The sequence below is a fragment of the Sardina pilchardus genome, chromosome 8 (genome assembly GCF_963854185.1).
Source record: "Sardina pilchardus chromosome 8, fSarPil1.1, whole genome shotgun sequence".
Lineage (NCBI taxonomy): Eukaryota > Metazoa > Chordata > Actinopteri > Clupeiformes > Clupeidae > Sardina > Sardina pilchardus.
The window spans coordinates 6,277,472-6,295,741 of NC_085001.1; the positions used below are offsets into that span (position 1 = coordinate 6,277,472).

General features: G+C 40.9%; 2 protein-coding genes across 8 annotated transcripts in view; one reads left to right on the plus strand and one right to left on the minus strand.

Annotated features, from left to right (window-relative positions):
- Positions 1-1,908: 1,908 nt before the first annotated feature.
- Positions 1,909-13,385, minus strand: suds3 (SDS3 homolog, SIN3A corepressor complex component). The gene is made up of 12 exons (XM_062542491.1): positions 13,166-13,385; positions 11,974-12,043; positions 10,114-10,169; positions 9,114-9,185; positions 8,945-8,964; positions 8,650-8,806; positions 8,132-8,227; positions 6,977-7,038; positions 6,669-6,690; positions 5,614-5,719; positions 3,119-3,203; positions 1,909-2,811 (listed from the first exon to the last, which is right to left on the minus strand). Exons 1-12 carry the CDS (start codon positions 13,290-13,292, stop codon positions 2,713-2,715), a joined length of 972 nt encoding a protein of 323 aa, XP_062398475.1. The 5' UTR covers positions 13,293-13,385; the 3' UTR covers positions 1,909-2,712.
- Positions 13,386-16,235: 2,850 nt separating this feature from the next.
- taok3a (TAO kinase 3a) overlaps positions 16,236-18,270 on the plus strand; it is a 59,075-nt gene continuing 57,040 nt past the window's right edge. For 3 of the 7 annotated variants that reach the window (XM_062542493.1, XM_062542499.1, XM_062542497.1), the window contains exons 1-2: positions 16,236-16,385; positions 17,104-17,168. The gene's annotated coding sequence lies outside the window, so the exon portion shown is untranslated. Of the gene's footprint in view, positions 16,386-16,440; positions 16,581-16,697; positions 16,962-17,103; positions 17,169-18,270 lie in introns of those variants that run through there. The other 4 variants (XM_062542494.1, XM_062542498.1, XM_062542495.1 and 1 more) reach the window with 3 other exon arrangements.

Consider the following 18,270-nt stretch of genomic DNA (forward strand, 5'->3'; position numbering starts at 1 on the left):
GCGAACCAACGGGGCAGCACTAAACTTGGATATTTCAGGAGATAATCGCCCTGGTAAGAACAAACCAGATTCTGTTCAAATATACACACCTATGGCTACTGAACCATATGTACTACAACCCTTTGGAGGTGAATAGCCTAAAGAATGTAATTGGGGAAGTTGATGTGAGTGATTGTATGGAGACTAGAGCTGTAGACGCCAGGATGGCATTTCATTTAGCCTGGCTCACTCTCGCGCTGCGCATTTGAATTGTCGCTCGTGCATGGAGGGCGGGACTTGAGGTTGTATATGTTCAAACTCTGCCGTCCGTTTTGCTAATTCCGTACCCAACCTTTAATGTTTTTTTCAGATCATAAAATGTTATAAAATTCAATCATTATTTTGATGTATATTTCAAATCTTTGCCAATTAGCCTTAGGGCTCAGTAAAACGGACATTAACAGAGGACTACAGTGCCTTTTCATTAGTTTCCCATTAGCCTCTCGTTCACACTGTCGGCAGTATTGGTTTTCTCGCTCGCTAAATGTGCTGACCCTGCTCCCATCTCATTGTCTTCAGCCATCGAAACATTACAAATGGGAGGCAGAGACACCCCACAGTAGTCAAAGGCGTCCGCGGTTAGCTGAACACACTGAATGGATTGGCTGGCCACTGAGCCTGTGTCCACTTGACAGGCCAGAGGGGGCACAAAGCTGAAGCCAATTAAGACGCGTCTGACAAGTAGGCCTATAGCCAAAGAGTGGACAGCATTATGAATATACCTGATGGGCGAGTGCATTGGAAGACAGATGATGAATGGCTGTTTGGAGGTAAGGGGAGGCGACAATACCAGCCGATAAGCAAGGTGATGAAATCTAGGAGAGAGTCAGGAAACACCCCAGGTGTAACTTTAAATGTGTAATTTCATGTTAACACTTCATCCATATAAGTGTCTTATCTCTCTGAGAGTCTGCCACCTACATAAACCCATTGCTGTTACATTTCTTGATATATCCAAGCAGCGGCCAATTATTTCTTCATTGTCTGCAATAATCAGTGATGATAGTTAAAACAAAGTAGGCTATTATCTGTATTTCTTTCAATTTCTTTCTTTCATCACTGTCAAATAACTTATTTGGAAATAATCTTTTCAAACATTATCACGTAGTTGCTCTAACAGTCTTCTGAGACATTCACCGAAACAAAGAGTGACTCTATGTACTCATTCACCAGCTTGACACAGCTTTGGGATGCAAATGTTACAAGACTGCAACTGTGACCGGCAATGGCTTTTAATTTTTATCTCTCTCAAACTGAGCGTGTTCATGCCCGGATAGTTTTCTGTAGTCATTAAGACCGCGGCTACAAATTAGTGTTGCCGCAGCCACAGACCACTGGTCAGTTCAGAGAGGCACGAGGCAGGCCATTAGTTCCAGGGCAGCAACCGATGCTCAAAGAAAATTGGACAAATGTGTTCGAGACACACAAACAAGAATGAGGCATTGCAATCTCTGTGCGGCAGGCAAAAACAATCGGCGCCTGGTCTGACAGGTTGCATCATTAGGGCAGGCCAACTGCTCATTCACCACTACTGCAGCAAGGAAAGGTGACAGGAGGACCAGTCCACGATGGAAAGGAGAGCCTTCCTGTGCTCACACAACACCTTAAAGGTAAGCAAACTAAACGGCAAGCTGAGAATGGCAATGTGGAAAAAATAACAAAATTGGTGAAGAACTATGATTAGATTTCACTGCCGAAACTGCAATATCTTCACCTCTGAAATAAAATCTTGACATAATATCTTCACCTTTGACTTGAGTACGTACTGATTTATTTTAGTGGATGCCACTACCAGTATCTTAAACAGGAAGTGAGATCTCTGCAATCAAACAAGAGTCCCAAACAAAAACAAAAAATGACAGCCAAATATTAAGCCAAATTCTTTAATAAATGGGACACAACACAAACATCACTTGTAAACTGTCCACATCCGTGATTGAGCTTAGCTGCACACAACTCGGACAACCACTCCGACAGGTTCCGCATTGCTTGGCTGGAAACAAAAAAAAGGCTGTGGACAGCTGCACTCATGTACGCTCAGAAAATATATACAACATATTACATGTCACCTTCTCCCCCTCCATTCTCCAAAACCTTGGTCCAACGTCAATACTTTTTTACAACAAAAAGAACAAAAAAAAAAGGGCATGATTTAGGGTCTCAAAGATGTCAGACAATATGTCTCACATATCGATTTGTCTTGTATTTGCACATCTTGATCGAGAACACCACAGAGATATACAAAAATAAAACAGTGATGGATTTTTTGGAAAGTGTTCCTTCTTGAGAGAAAAAAAGGTCAAAAAGAGAGAGAGAGAGAAAAAAAATACAAAACAAATAAACAAAAAGAGTGTACAAAAGGGGGGAAAAGGTAAAAGGAAAAAAAACAATAGTTGTTGCTGGCGTGCTGTGGTGTTTTTCTTTTCTCTCTGCCACAGTACGAAGCTGGGTTGACAGAAGGGTCACTTGGCAGAGAAAGACCACCTTAGGCATGGAGTGAGGTGGAGAGAAAAACGCAAAGTAGAGATGAAATGGGGTGAACTGTGCTCGAAGACCCAAGGACGGGAGCATTTAACGAGAGGTATGTAACAGGCGGAGAGGAGAGGAGGGGGAAGGGAGACCAAGGGAGAGAGAGAGAGAGAGATGGAGGGAGAGACCGAGGACGGTGGATTTCTACGCTGCCGACCGGCGTCGGATGACGAACGCTCCTCTCTGTAGCTGCCCCAAATAAATTCGCATCTTCGTGCTGTCGCTCGTTTTCCTCACCCAGATCTGACAGGGAAATCAAAGAACAAAAAGGGGTCATGAGACTGCATCCCAGAAGTCAACAATTCTTACAACAAAAGTGCTGCTGGATATCCGCTGGTTTGCAAGGGATCTTTGAAACATGTTATGCAAATGATGTTGCAAAGTCGTAGATGAGAAGTCTGACCTAAAACCAGATCCACTGTTTTCATACTAAGAGCTGTTTAGTCACTAACAATAAAAGCAACAACCTTCAGCAAGGAATTACTCGTTTGCACTAAGAAATGCTTCCTGTTCGCACTCCCTTGATTGGTCAAATCGCTCAGAGCCCTACCTCATTAGCGCCAATGGAACTGATGACACAGCTGATCTTGGTGTTCTCCTTTGACTCCAGATAGATAGCCTGGCTCTTATGGTACCTGGGAGAGTAAGGGAGAGAAACACAGAAACCCATAAATACTGGTGATACACACAACTGATACAGTACAAACCGCCGATCGGTAGACCATCTTGAATAATGCAGATGGAGTCAGGATGTTTTTGTGCCAGAGTTTATTCAAATCTATATTAACAAACACATTTTATTCAATGTAAGTGTGTGAGTCAGACACAGAAATATTACAAAAACAGAGCATGCCCAATGGATAGAATACTAATATGGAGAAAGTACCTATAAACCTGGTGGAGTTGTGTCAAACATGTCAAATGCAAGACAACATGACTCATAAAGCAACAGTATGCTAAAATGGGCCATTTTCGAAGCAAGTGCTTAATGCTGAAATCATCTTCAAATGATCTCTCACTATATTTGGCCATGTAGAAGACAGATACAAATCTGTCATTCCAAGTAGTCACCTAGACTATGCATTTTCACAAATATGTTAAACGAAGAGAAAGGCCACAGCATGATGTTGGCAACAATACTGCCAATGGGCTAGCACGCAAACAAGCCTTAGCCTGCCAGAGCAAACTGTGCTATTGTTGGTGTTTGTAAGGATTTTGTGTGCCTTTTCAGTAGGTAGACTGGCAGTTCTCAGCAACAACAAAAACCCTGCTGCTACTTTAATAGAATATGCTCAGCTTTAATACTGGACTAAAGACATCTCAAAGCCAGGTTGAGAAGGCATTATCGGGCGGCTGTGACCTGCAAATATCACTGTGTGCTGGCAGGCATGGGGGTGGCGTCTAGTGTCCTTGAACCTACATTGTTCAGGCTCGCAGACAATTTAAAAGTGCAAATTATGCAGGTAATCTTAAGCGCCCCGTGTCAGCCCACAAAGAATATGCAAGACGGATGATCATTTCTAGTGCTGGAGAGCTCCTCTCAAGCTGCTATAATGTGCGGCTCAAGTGCGGGCTGTTCGTTACAATCTCGCCACAGACGGCGCCCGGCGACTGCGGGGCAGACTAGTGTCGAATTGGGCCAAGATCCGCTCCACAGAGAACCTCTACCCGGGTCATCTTCACCGACAGAGAGAGAGAAAGAGAGAAAGAGAAGGATAAAAAAGCAAAACCGTTCGAGCCGGAATGTGAGACAGGTTTGTTCCAGTGCTTGAGGCCGCAGAGCTCACACACCCGACTGTCTCGTCTTGAGGCAGGCTTTAAAAAAAAAAAAGAGAAAAGTAAATCGCTCTAAAAACGGAGTTATGGAGGCGCAATCTACTTGCCGTCTGCCCATGGCAACTACTTTCCATTGCCCCCGCCCGAGTAAGCCAGTCTGCCAGCAGGTACCCAGCAGTGATATGCAGAAGAGCACTTCAACTTGGCGGCACAGTCTGTACTCGCAGACTAAAGAAAATCATATTTCCTTCCATTGGAAATAAATACTTTTTTAAAAGTCTGTCTTCAGCTTCAGCTTCAAAGGAATCACTGTGACGAGTGCCAGGCTTTGCATTCCATGCCCAAAGGCCACTGACACACACACACACACACACACACACACACACACACACACACACACACACACACACACACACACACACACACACACACACACACACACACACGACACAAAACAAATCTGCTTGTGACACTTCGAATGTGGATGGTCAATGCATTGAAGCATATTGTAGCTAGATGTCAAACGAATATTGTGCAGCTAAAGCTAGACACTAAGGTTCTTCTGTCACAGCTGTTAGAGAGGATGTTTTACCACCAGGAGAGGTCTGTTGGCTATGGAAAATATGACTTATAATACCACATACTTACAGGAAGGTTTTTAAAAATAAATAAATAAAGCTTTGCCGTCTACAAGACATTTCAGTTGGACTGCACGGGTTGTTTGCATATGATATAAGCTTTTCCCGAGGGTCCCTACAGGAGACTTCAAAAAGAAATGGTATCACCTAGTGGCTGAAGTATGAACTACTATGTTGGAGAGAAACACGGACCAAACATTTAAGCAAAGCTGTCTATATTGCACAGCAGTAAACTTTCAGCAGTGGACAGTAATGTGGTGATAAGCCTGGCTAAGTGTTTATCTTCTCCCCCACCCATTCAAGGATAGGTTTTAATCCTTTTGGTCAAATTCAGCTAATTTCTTTAGCTGCCCCCTTGTCTGTGAGCACACTGTGGGGTTTGTAATGCACAGAGTGGCTCTGACAGAGTGATGGATTAATCCAGTCGATCAACAACATTGCTCCAGGAGGACTGAAGGAAGGGAGGGGTGGATTTGTTTGGCTGTTCAGATATCAACAATCTCTTGTCAAAAGGATCAAACGCTGTGCCTCTCTTTCTGATAAACATGCCGTCCTCAATCCTGGTGATCTGAACTCCCTTGAAGACCGACATGAAGCCGAACGGGCTCAATCGAGGACTTGCGCTACGTACCATCTTTTGTCGTAGTAGAGCTTCCCCTCCTCTATGCGCGCTTCGTATCTCTGGGCCGTGGCCTCCAGCGGGGTGGTGGGGAGGTGCTCCGGAGACGAGGGGGAGGCTACACAGCACAAACACACACCGGAGGGACACATTACTCATGGGGAGCACTACACTAAAACCTATGTGCTGTTCCTATCTGGACACAGAGATGTGTAAAAAACAATGCAAGTTGTGTTGCTTTCAAATGCAAGTTGTTTTACTTTCAACACATATTGTGTATTAAATAAAAATGTTTTAAAAAGCTACTACTTTTAGTTACTACTACTATTACTACTACTACCACCCTACTCTTTATTTACAGCACACTTTACACACACAGTTACAACGTGCTTCACAAAGATAAAATAAAAACAAACATGGACATAAAATTAGCATACATATCAGGCAAAACTAACCAGCTACAATGTTATTTGCAAATGATTTGAATGCTTGCTAGCACTACCACAACTTTAATATAGATGGAAATATAATATGGATACGATTGCATCTGCAATATCAATACCACTGAAATATGGATACAAAAGCACCCACAATAGGGACACAATGGCTTATTTGAGAGCATGAGAACTAGTTATTAAATTAGTTATTTCCATTCTTTGCCATCTGGCTTTCTTTTAACTTGCTGTGAGAGTGAAGAACAATTAATTTCATCTGTCTATATTTAGCACTGCCAAGTAATGCATTCAAAGATTTGTGAGCTTGTTTATGAATATAGAGCTGTACTGACAATGCTGTGTGTGGTCAACAATGTCAAAATCAAATCAATATCAAAAGACTATAAATAACATGATGGAACGGCGACAATTGTGGTATAAGCAGGTGGTTATTATCACCATTGGTTGGTTGGTTAGCTGGTTCTATCTATCTATCTATCTATCTATCTATCTATCTATCTATCTATCCATTGTTATCCATTATCCCTTATGAGCAAAGTAAGTGTTTTACTTAACAAAAGATAAAAAAAAAAAAAAACATTTATTTTATGAATACATTAAAGCATGTCCTACCAGGTCGCTTTGGTGACTTCAGCTGTAAAGACATAAACAGTCAGTTAGACTAGTAGACGTAAGATTAGAGGGAACGCAAAAATATTCAAGCAAAAATATTCAAGCATTTAAAAGTATGGTACCATTGAGGTACAAATATATATGACAAAGAATTACAAGAGTAAACTACAAAAAACAACAGAGGAGATGGGTTGTGAGTCACTCAATCATAGTGGCAGTGATTTAAATGTGACTTCAAACAAACAAACACAAGACAAACAATTCCTGACCATGGCAGGTGACTAAGCGCTTCTCTATCTCACACCCACCTTATTTAGTGTCCGCAGATCCTCCATGATCTGTTCTTCTGTCAACAAATAGTTTAACTGAGGTGCTGAGAGTTAAGGCAGGTACCCTCTAATAAAATACATAAATACCAACATCAATGACAAAAACAACACAAATTGGTGATCTAAATTGTCATTTTTCATATCCTGCTATAATTTTAGCTACTCCGTGATTGCGCTATGATTGACAGGCCAGAACTGTGTGGGTGTGAATTCAAAGAGGTATTATGAATAAAGGCTGTGACTATCAACTGCATACAATGTGTGCGGCCTAAATGGCACAATCACACAATCACCGACTGATTTGCAGCCATATTTGTCTATTAGCCTCAAGCAGCACAATGACCACACCAAATGCGTCAGATGAAAAAGGACTGGTCATTTGCATACGGTTGGCCAATTATTCATCAAGCACAAGCACAATCGACACTGATTATGACAATGTTGACTTGATGAAATGGCAGCGAAAAGCAAAATATCCTTGAATAAAAGACAAACAAAGCCAATCATTTGAGAATGGTTAGGGCAGGTTCCGGAGAAATGTTTGAGTGCTATGGCAATGGACCAGCAAGCAAAAGCATAATGTCTTCAGAGGGGGAGAGAGTGGTGTAGTGTAGGAAGAAAATGGCCACTCCACCAGGGTACCAAACCTGCAGATTGACAACAATGTCAAAGAACTGGACACAGTGGTATAGTCAGGGCCCATAATCAACTGTAGTTAGGATGCATTCTCTTCCCTTTAAAGGATAACTCCCGCCAAAACGCATCCTAGGGTGTTTTTATGAATGTACGCGAGTCAAACTTTCGCGCTTAAAAGCATAATTACGCCGGAAGCGCCACGTGTCAAATGCCATTTTGAATGGGAATGGTAGGGGCACTACTATTTTGATACTGTACATGATCGAGTCATTCAAGCTTGCAGTAGCCCCACAGCGAGCCAACTCATCTGTAACACCGTATGTAGCAAGAAAGTAGCAGTATAGTAGTAGCCACTTCAGCGTGGTCACCAAACCCAGCTTCAAACCTGGGTCAGCAGAGGACCACAGCACCAAAAAAGCCAAGCTCGTTGGCATGGCAACCAGATCGCATACATAACACAGTGACCAAACTTTGTCACAAGGGCTTTGATAAGGATATCAGGCGCAGGTTTCCGTCTCTTGTCAGGGATGGGAACTGGGTCGTTGGGTCGTCTCCTGAGCTTACGGGTCATAATGGGCTTCACTTCCATGGAATCTGGGGAGAGAGAGAAAGTTTCAGCATCACTCGCAAGGGGGTCTCTGAGGCGATGTGTCGAAGCTGAAACAATTAGGGAAATGGCTTTAGCACATCACCAGCTCCAATCTGAGAGTGATAATTGAGAATTTAAAGTTCCCACAAAGCGACTAATCAGACTTAATGCCCCCATGAAAGAGCCCACAGTAATTGGGCATCCCGTTAATTCCGAATGCAATTCTTCAGAAGTCTTGGAAGCACTCTCGTCTCGCTGTCTCTCTCAATCCTCTTTCTCTCCTTTCAAAAAAATGATACCATGGACATCAGAGAAAAAATAAATTACATCTTTGTGCTACGTTACAGATGTTAATCCCCCCCATCCCCGTTGTCTTATCACCCCACCCCTCCTCTCCCTCCCCATCTGATTATTCTGTGGCTCCTACCGCCCGTGAGTTCCATTGTTAATTTCTCATTCTCGATCATCTTCTTCTTCTCCTCCAGCTCAGCAATTAAGTTCTCCTTCAGCTCAACCTTCTTATCGTCAAATTCCTTCACCGCCGCCTTCCTCTCTTTGATGTAGCTTCTCTCCACCTGCTCCGTCTATACCAAATCAGTGTTTGAGACAGAAACATAGAGAGAAAGTCTGTAGCAATGAATATACGAGGGACACGTATAAGCAGGATGTGTCCCATCAAAACAATTATGGATTCAACAACACCGGTTGTTTAGAGCACTCACCTCAAGTTGGTAGAACAGATCTGTAAACCAGAAATGACAATCTATTAGGCACATTTCTATTCTTAATCTATTAAGCAAAAGTTTCGCAGGAAAATGCAAGACAATGAGCAAAATCTATACCATCGATGTAAAATCTTTGAATGACTTGAGCACAGAAGAACAGACTGACCTGCATTGCGCAGTCTCTCCTTGTACTGCTGATCCAGCTTCTTCATTCTCTTCTGATACTCTTGCAACGTGCCTGTGGACAATATTCATTTCATCAGAATACATTATTCAATAATATGCTGGTTAATGGATGCTACACGAGGGACAGATCTTAGTAGTAGCACTGCTCATGCTCTCTTATCCATATTCTAGTTGTATCCATATAAAACAGCTGCCCTCTCATATTACCATTTTTCCCCCAGAGACATGAAATACTCTTTTCTGATTGGCTGGTGGCGTGGCTATTAATTCTGTATCCGAACACCAATAAAGTAAATCTGGTAATCACCCAAGATTAAACATTGTTACACATTGAAGCTCTTTTGAATGGTAACTATAACAACCCGCAAACGGCATTTGAATTAGGTAGCAGGCTTCACAATAAGATAGATAGATAGATAGATAGATAGATACTTTATTGATCCCCAAGGGGAAATTCAAGGTCCCAGCAGCTTAAGACACCACACACAACATACAGTACAATGTAAACAATGTAAACAATGTAAACAATAATGGATTCAACTGCCAACATAGAGTAAGGGTTGTTGGATAGTAGTGGGAGGTGATATTGTTCACATTGGACTCGCTTTGGTGTGAAGGAGGAAACTGGGAGCTGAAAGAGTATAATGACTACATTCGTCTCCAATAAGACTTTTAAACTATCCACCTTATTCCTGAACCAAATATGGGCATCGCCTATACATTTTCCTCATACATTATATGGAATGCCAAATTGTCAACATTTTGAACAAAATATCAGTTGGAGAATGTTCTTGTTCGCCTGCTGAGACTGCACTAAGTTATCATTTAAACAGAATGGACAGAAGATGAATCAGATACCAGTAGTATCAGAAGTAGGACTTCATGAATGAGATGGATAATTACATATTTATCATATAGACATCAGGGCATTTAGTATCTTATTACACATCTTTAATGAGAGCTGAAAACACCAAACCCACCTTCCTGAAGCTGTTGTAACTGCCTTTTCAGTGAAGCCAATTTGTCTTGATACATCCTGCAGATTGAGGAACAGGGACGACTTAGAGGGTGAGAGAAAGACCTGGATATCTAACATTTGCCCTGAGATGTTTACTAGCCTTTACAAACACAACACAGGTCAACATCAAAGTAACAGTAAATGAGCTTATATGGACAAAAAAACATTGTATCAAATATTCTAATCTTAAATTTAGAGTATGAATTTGAAAATGCTGACAATCCAAATATTGGCTAGTGCCACCACTTCTCAATGAGACGTGGTCTGGGAACCAAACGTTCATATTCTCGTATTTGAAAAAAATGCACAGATCCGTTTATTGGGCGCCACGGATGTCTATCAAATGCGTCTGTTTAGCTCATCATCATCTTGCTTTCCCCCCGTTCTGCGATTGGTCCCCTATCTGAGGCAAAAATTAGGGCGGTAGTTTCCAGGCTGCCTTAGCAGCGTGAATCAAATTGCGTGCAAGACAGCATGGGAACACCCAGCCTAAATATTGCCGGTATTTGTATTTAGGACATAGAATGGATGAATCGAGCATTGTACTGTGTTCTCTGATGCTAAAACAGTGTAAATTCAACTTTGATTTATAAAAATAAACTCAATTGCAATTCCACATGCCCAATTAAAACCTTACATTTAGGCTGGGTATTGAAATGGTCCTTTTGACTAAATGGCACCCTCTTTGGCAACCCCAATTGAACTTCAATGGTTTTGCGATATTTGACATCACAATTAGGCTTTGTTCTGATTCGCCCATTTTTTAGTGGCTGTTTCTGAGTTTAAGATTTTCAAGGAGGACACAACCATGCCTCATGTTCATGATAGCTCTTCGGTTATGCACAACCTCTCCAAATTCATCAAAACGAAGACAAAAATGTCACCTTTAAACTGGTTAACTGAAAAAGGGCAAAGATAGTTCCAGTGGTGGACATTACTTGAGTACATTTACTCAATTACTGTACTTTACTTGAGTATTTCAATTTAGTTAAACTTCTTGCTTTTTATTCCAGCACATTTCTAGGCTAAATATCTTACTTTTTACTCGACTACATTTTGTGACAGTTGAAGTACAGTTTAAGTTCCTTATGGAAAAAAGACATATAATACATGTACTTACATGTATATTTTCTATTAAGCGAGCTAGGCTTAAAATAATGGTGTTCCCTAACCTATGTTATTATTATATCCACTGTTTACTGTGCTTGTTGAGCCCTTATCACAATATTGATGCTACCATAACTAGCTTCATGACGCCATCGAGCTAATGATGATAGACAATATTAGACAATGATAGATAGATACACAACGATGGACAATCTGACACTGTCAAACACAGAAGGGAACGTATCGATTTGGTCCAAAAAGTGTAAAGCATTCAACAAAGCAAAAAGTGGTTTCTTTGAAGTACCTAAGATAAGATGTCACACTAGTTTGTTTTTAGTTCTTTCTACATACAAAAATTCTTGGTTGATTTTGTCCTTGAATGAATGATAAAGGCTCAACGAATGCCTATGGCTGTGCTGAATGACTTCAACAATAGTAAATGCAACTGTATTAGTCATAATACATTTCAGGACTTTTACTTTCGATACCTAAGTACATTTGAAAGTAAGTATTTTTGCAATTCCACTCAAGTGGAAATGTAAAAGGAGGACTTCTACGTTTACTTAACATTTAATCATCACCTCTACTTTCGCTCAAGCACATGATGTGTGTACTTCGTCCACCACTGGATATTTCTATTCCAATGTCATTGCTACTTAATGCTGTGTGAAACTTTTTTATCACTTGCACTTCCCAATGCGATGGTCATACTCACTGCTCTTTGATCTCAATATAGTCATCCTCATCATGTTTTGCGAGGTCCGTCTCACTGGCATCTTCTGTGTCTACAAATAACACACCAAAAATCACGTTACTACATGATATACACAGGGTTGTGTCAATGCAACAGGAAAAGGTGCAGAGATGTGGTCGTTCATACAATTTGCATTAAGTCCAAAGCCAACTGTAGCATTACATAATGATGATCATGATGATCGCAACATCAACACTCGGTCAGACTGACATCAATCCAGTAACGTTAAACCAGCACCGCCGTTGACACTGCGCTGTCATTTCGGCCGTCGTAGTGTTGCACACTTGTAACACGAGTAAATAATCTGCTATCGTTTCAGTCTCGTTTCATTTACAGCACTGGCATTGCAGACCCAAATGCTTGGAATGTTGCAAATCAGACATGAGACTAAATAAGACCAGACAGGCACAACGCAGAACAAAACACATACCATAACATAACATAAGCTGTCGAAGGCCAATCCTTTTAAATCACAAGCAATAGTGACTTCGAGATGAAATAACATTAAAACAAGAAAGTTTAAACTTCCCTGACATTTCCCATATCCAATGACACACGCACAAGCTATAACATCAAGTAAAGAAAATAACAAGCTAGTTATAATTTCATGAAATAGCTTGAAGTAGTAACGTTAGCTAAGCAAGCTAACATGTCTGGTTAGCCAAGAGTCTGGCCATTCAGCAGCTAACGGTGCAGACTTTACTGGCATTTCAAAACAGTGGCATGTAACAGCACACTGATTACTATGAGGAGTAAGGTCAAACCACGGGAAACACGCCTAGATAATCAAATACTCATTTGGGAGGAAATTCGTGTCATTTCGGTGATACAAACGGTCATCTAGAATCCAGTCGTAAGAATAATTCATAATGCTAACTCGGTAGCAAGTTAGCTAGCTAGCAAATGTCTACCAACATCTCAGTGCAACAAGGTAGTTAGCGATACCCAACACAACGACATTCGAACATTAAGTTGAATAATGGGTAGGTGATATAATACATCGGGAAATTTAACCGGAGAAGTTTTCAATGTTTTAGGTAGCTACCTAGTTATCCGCTAACTTATTTCATGGCTTCGCCAAACATCGCACTTGGGAAATGTCCAGTGTTGGTTAGCTGCTAGTCAGAAAATTAGTTGACGTTAGTCTGTTTACCTTCTTCCGAGTCCCTGCCCCTGAAACTTCTGTCATCATCATCATCCACACTATCGAGCTCTTCTTCATCGTTGTAATAATCAACCACAGGCGACAACAGAGTTGATGCCATTTGGTTCTTAATCATTCATAAACACCACTTCCACAATGAAATTCACTTCTCAACAAAACAGCGCTCGAATGTGGAAGGACCCAATAGTTAGTAGGCCAGCAACAAGCCTAAAGAATGTACACTTTCAGAGCCACTTTATAAATGCGCATGGATTTTAACCGAGCGGCTATTTAAAGCAATTAATTTATTCTTTTAATATTGTAAATGGTTAATTTTCAACTGTGAAAATGAACGGAGCAGTACACATTTCATGAAGGCACACGGGCCCACTTCTGTTCTGTTGTGGTCGAGCAGTGGAGTGACGATTCTGCATCGAAGCGACTGAGTCAGTTCAGAGCCGCTCCGAGTTAGATATATTATGCCAGATGTTTCGCTTGTTCCGTGAACTGTGTCCTGTTAATTGCCCTTTTACTACCGCGTCAGTTGTGCAGGATAGTTTGCTGGCAGGTAAATACCTCGCTCCATGGACAGCGATTGGAAACGTGACTAGCGCCGTTATGCCTATGCGATCTGATAGCAGCTGAAAGGAGTAGCAGCTAGCCTATGGCGAATTGTCCCAGTATACTTTTTTGCGAGCATACACATTCTAGATGAGAACAGCTGCTCTGTAAACTGTAATGACACGTAGGCATCTACGTTTACCCAGGAATGGGGTTGTTCAGATTGACCTGGAACTTTGAGAACGGGGCCACTTTCCAATGAGATAATTTTCAAATATAGCAAGAGACAGAAGCTTTCTGTGTACCATATGCGACTCAGTTATCTTGCCACTTAGGTGATATAGCCAGGCTAGGCCTACACCATCCTAACAGATTACAACACCATGAAATACAGATACATGACCACTGCGATCAATTGAACCTAATTTATGCTTATAACAGAAGCTTTCATATTCGAAGGCACAAACAGTAGCCTATGAATTAAATGTACAGTATGTGTGCCATGTATCAATAATAATTCAGTTAGCATAATTTATGCTTATAGTCTCCATCATTTATGCTTACGATTCATACACCTCAATGTGGACTCTGCAGTATAGGCTACTTCCTCCCTTCACCTATTTACAGTTATTCTTGCCAGACAGCTAATTAGACAACAAAGACAACAAAAACATCTCAAGTACAAGCCCTCAAATCCTACTCCACTGAAATTGATCTCAAAAGCACGACCCTTATGCAGAATGTTTTATGATTTGTGCCGCTGGAATGTAAGAATTGTGACCCATAACATACTAACCAACAACACTGGCAAGGATGCGGGGCTCTAGCATGCACACAGAGCAAGACCGTATTTACACATACCAGAGGCTTAATGACAGAATCATGGGTTTGAGTTGATGTATAACAAGCCTTTATCCTTTGTGCTCTGCCATGTACTGTGAACAAGGAGGGTAGGAGGGAGTGCATGAATACTCTGAGCAGACTGTGCACAAGACAGTAAGGCAGAGGAGGAGGATGTAGTGTTCCCTGTCACTGGTGGAGTGCAAAATTAATCTTCTTCCTTCTGTGACACTGCAACCTTATATGGTCACATAGGGGTTTAATAATATTAAAAGACTACAGGCTCATTTCTATTGTGTACATGGTCATATGGGAATTAACAATATTAAAAGGACTGGTATAGGTTCATTTCTCAGGCTTATGTAAATGCTCTCAGTTATAAAAGAAAGACTACATCTTAATTAGTGGAATGCAGACAATTCTAAGGAGTGGATATTGAATAGTAAAGGTGTTAATTGGATGCTTTAGGAACTGAAAGATGTTTCTGTGAGTTCACTTCCTGCTTCTCCTTTCTGAGTGGGTCAGCCTGAGGTTATTGCCAATTCCTCTATGATTATTCACGACATTCAGAAGATATACAGTAGATATATAGGAAGTCTAAAATATGTCAGTTGTTTGTTTAATTGTTCTCATTGCCTGAGGAAGATCCCACTGGAGGATCGAAACGTTGCCTTTTACTAAAATAAAAAGTGTATTTTTGGATCTTTTGGTTCACTTTTGTCCGGCACCTGGATTATTGTTTCTGTGGATGTGCGCTCCCCAACCAAACGCAGTTGTTTGTTTAAGAAATAATCAGATCATCTACTTATCTAATATTTTCTGTAGCCTACATTTGTCAGTGGGTAGGGATTATGGCACATGGGCATATGGTGTTATCATTAGGCTATTTATTTGGAGGATGTTGATGCTACCTCTCCATGTAGCAGAAAATTATTTCTAAATAGTAGTCACTAAAAAGTGACATGATCATTAAAGTGCAAGAAGCATCAATTATAAAATCATTAACATATTAGGCCAACATTCTTGTGAATCTAATAGCACATTGAGCTGTGACATTTTTGTTTAGGACTGTTGAATATGCACAATGAACACTGCAACTGAATGCATTGAAAATGAATTGTTCAGTAGTCTTTGGCTAAGTACGCGTGTTGAAGGAGCTGCTGAATCTGCATAGCAGGCCCAAAATCAATAATTCAACAGCAATGAAAAAACTGCGTCATTTTAAACTTTAGACACTAGATGGCGGTCAAACTTCACGGGTGTTTTACTGAAAGGAAAACATGACGTTTGCTGTCTATTGCAATTAATTGTTTCTTGTGCCAAACGGTCGCACCAGGCACGATAGGCTATCCTATCCTCTGGAATATTGTCAAGGGACTGTGAAGGACTAATTTAATTAGTGTGATATTGCAGAACTATATGTCACCATAACTGGACACTGGCTTATAGGCTAAAACTCCATCCTTGTTTTCTCTTCGTGCAGCCACATTCATTTATGCTTAGAATAAAATAAAAACCTTCAGGGTCTTATGCAAATTTAATCACATTTCATATTTTTTCGAGATACGAGATGTGTCTACCAAACGTGTCCAGAGTAGTTGCGCAGCAGTCCAACCTGTTTCTCGACTTCAAGGTTGAACCATTCTCTGTGAACTTATTTCCGTTTGACAGCGTCGTTGGAAGACATATGACACGAGAACAGGTCCGACTCAGGAAGTTAAGAGACAGCAATTCTGGAGGAAACGCCTTTCATAAGCAAATTCTCCTCTTTTGAGGTGGAGATGAACATTTTGGAAAGTACAAGAAACTTCAATGAACACCGTGAAGGGTCGGTGCATAGTAAATTATATTCATACTTTTAGCACGTACGGAGTTTAGGCAGTGCAACTTATCGAATGTTTTTTTTTTTTTGCGCAATTGTATAGGGAAACTGCATAGCCTTCACGACAGCTCATGTAATGAGCATATCGAAATTAAAGTTTAAACGTAACTAGTATTAAAATTGATTAAACATTCAGAGCAGGTAAGTGAGCCAGCTACCCTACGTATGCCATGCACACGAGCTACACCTGCTAGAGTTGGGCAGTTCGTTACGACATTGGTTCTCAGATCCACCAAGTATTCTAACCGAAAGAGCGTTCACTTCCTACTAGCTAGCTAGTCAGTGATAAACCGAAATAACCCTGATAAGCTTGTCTATGCTCTGCGGCTTTTGGAAACTATCGTTTTTATTTTTCTTTAGCAGTGTGAATACCAAAACACAAGAACGAAAGTGTGTTCAGTAATTCATTCTATTTAATTTAGTAAACTGGATGGTTTGCTCTCGTGAAGACTGAAGGGTGAAGGCAACCAAGTTAAGCGCTGCGATGGCATATGTTCGGGCAACGTCAGACGGTAGTTAAAGGTGCTTGGATAGCCTACTAGTTTGGTGTGCTAGCTCTGTCGTCTTCCCAGTGCATGTATTGCTACACATTTACTGTTTAAAGCGTTCATTTAACTAGCTCAGCTGGCGCTCAGTTGACACAGTGGTATTATTTTACTTTCAGTTAAACAGACGAGAAGAGAATGAAGTCACAGGGACATGGAGCAAAGGACGGCTGTCATTATTAAGGTAGGTTAACGTTAACAATCGTGTCGCTATCAAAGCTAATCAGATTTTCCAGCGGAATAATGATTGGTATTTACTCTGCTCTTGGCACTACAACGTTATGCTGTCATCTCTGCTGTTAAACGGTAAGAAATGTGGGTAACGTTGGAAATGTATCCCCCCAGTAGTATTGCTCTTATCTATGTAGAATATATGTAGTGTTAAGCTGATAACGTCGACAGCATAGTATGTGGTTTCGATAAAAAAAAAAAAAAAGGAAAGAAAGAAAAGAGAATTTTCGCTAGGTGGCTATAACGTTTTGGCTGACGTATTTGATATCCGTTTACTCTTACTCTCCCCTTATGTACTACATTCCAGTACTATTTCATCATTTAATTGGAATTACACGGCTTTACAGCATCAATGGATCTAGTTGTGAGGCTTGCCATTTTTTTGCTAACATTTCACCATAGGTCCTGTATTCGACAGTGCGAGGATTTGAAGCTTCGTCTGCGCGCCTTGTGAGAGTGGTGTTCGAAGCCAGAGCGTGATGACTAGTAGTGAGTGACTGGCCACATTGTAACAGGCTGCGCTGCTGAAAACGCTCGCTGGTGTTGTGTCGAGGAGCGGCCATGATATACCGCTTACCGTTTTTATACAGTGTGGATGTACTGTTGGCTGTTTAATTTAAGTTTGTAGGTTTGAATTAATTCTGGCTTCAGACAGTGGATCAATTATAATTGAATGCTTGAAAGCCATTGCTGTCTCCTCAAAAGCTACAATTGCCAAATAGTTTCTTTCCGGTGTAGATATTAACCTTGTTGATATGATTGGTTGGATATGTTAATAACAAGTCGTATGTGTTTTACACGTCAATTGTGAACCTTAAGTTACAATATGTTGCAGGTACCTGAGCTTTTGGAGAGAAAAAAAAGACATCAACAGAGCCACACGCACAGGAAGTAGCATAGTTTTTTTTTAGGTGACAACAGGACCATGTCTGGAGAGTAGCCTAGCTGTCATAATTTAACTCTCTAACTGTCATAATGACATATTTACTTACTCTAACATGTAGTGGACAGTGTAATCAAGCATGTGCACGCATTAGGAAGAGGACATAGTTCGG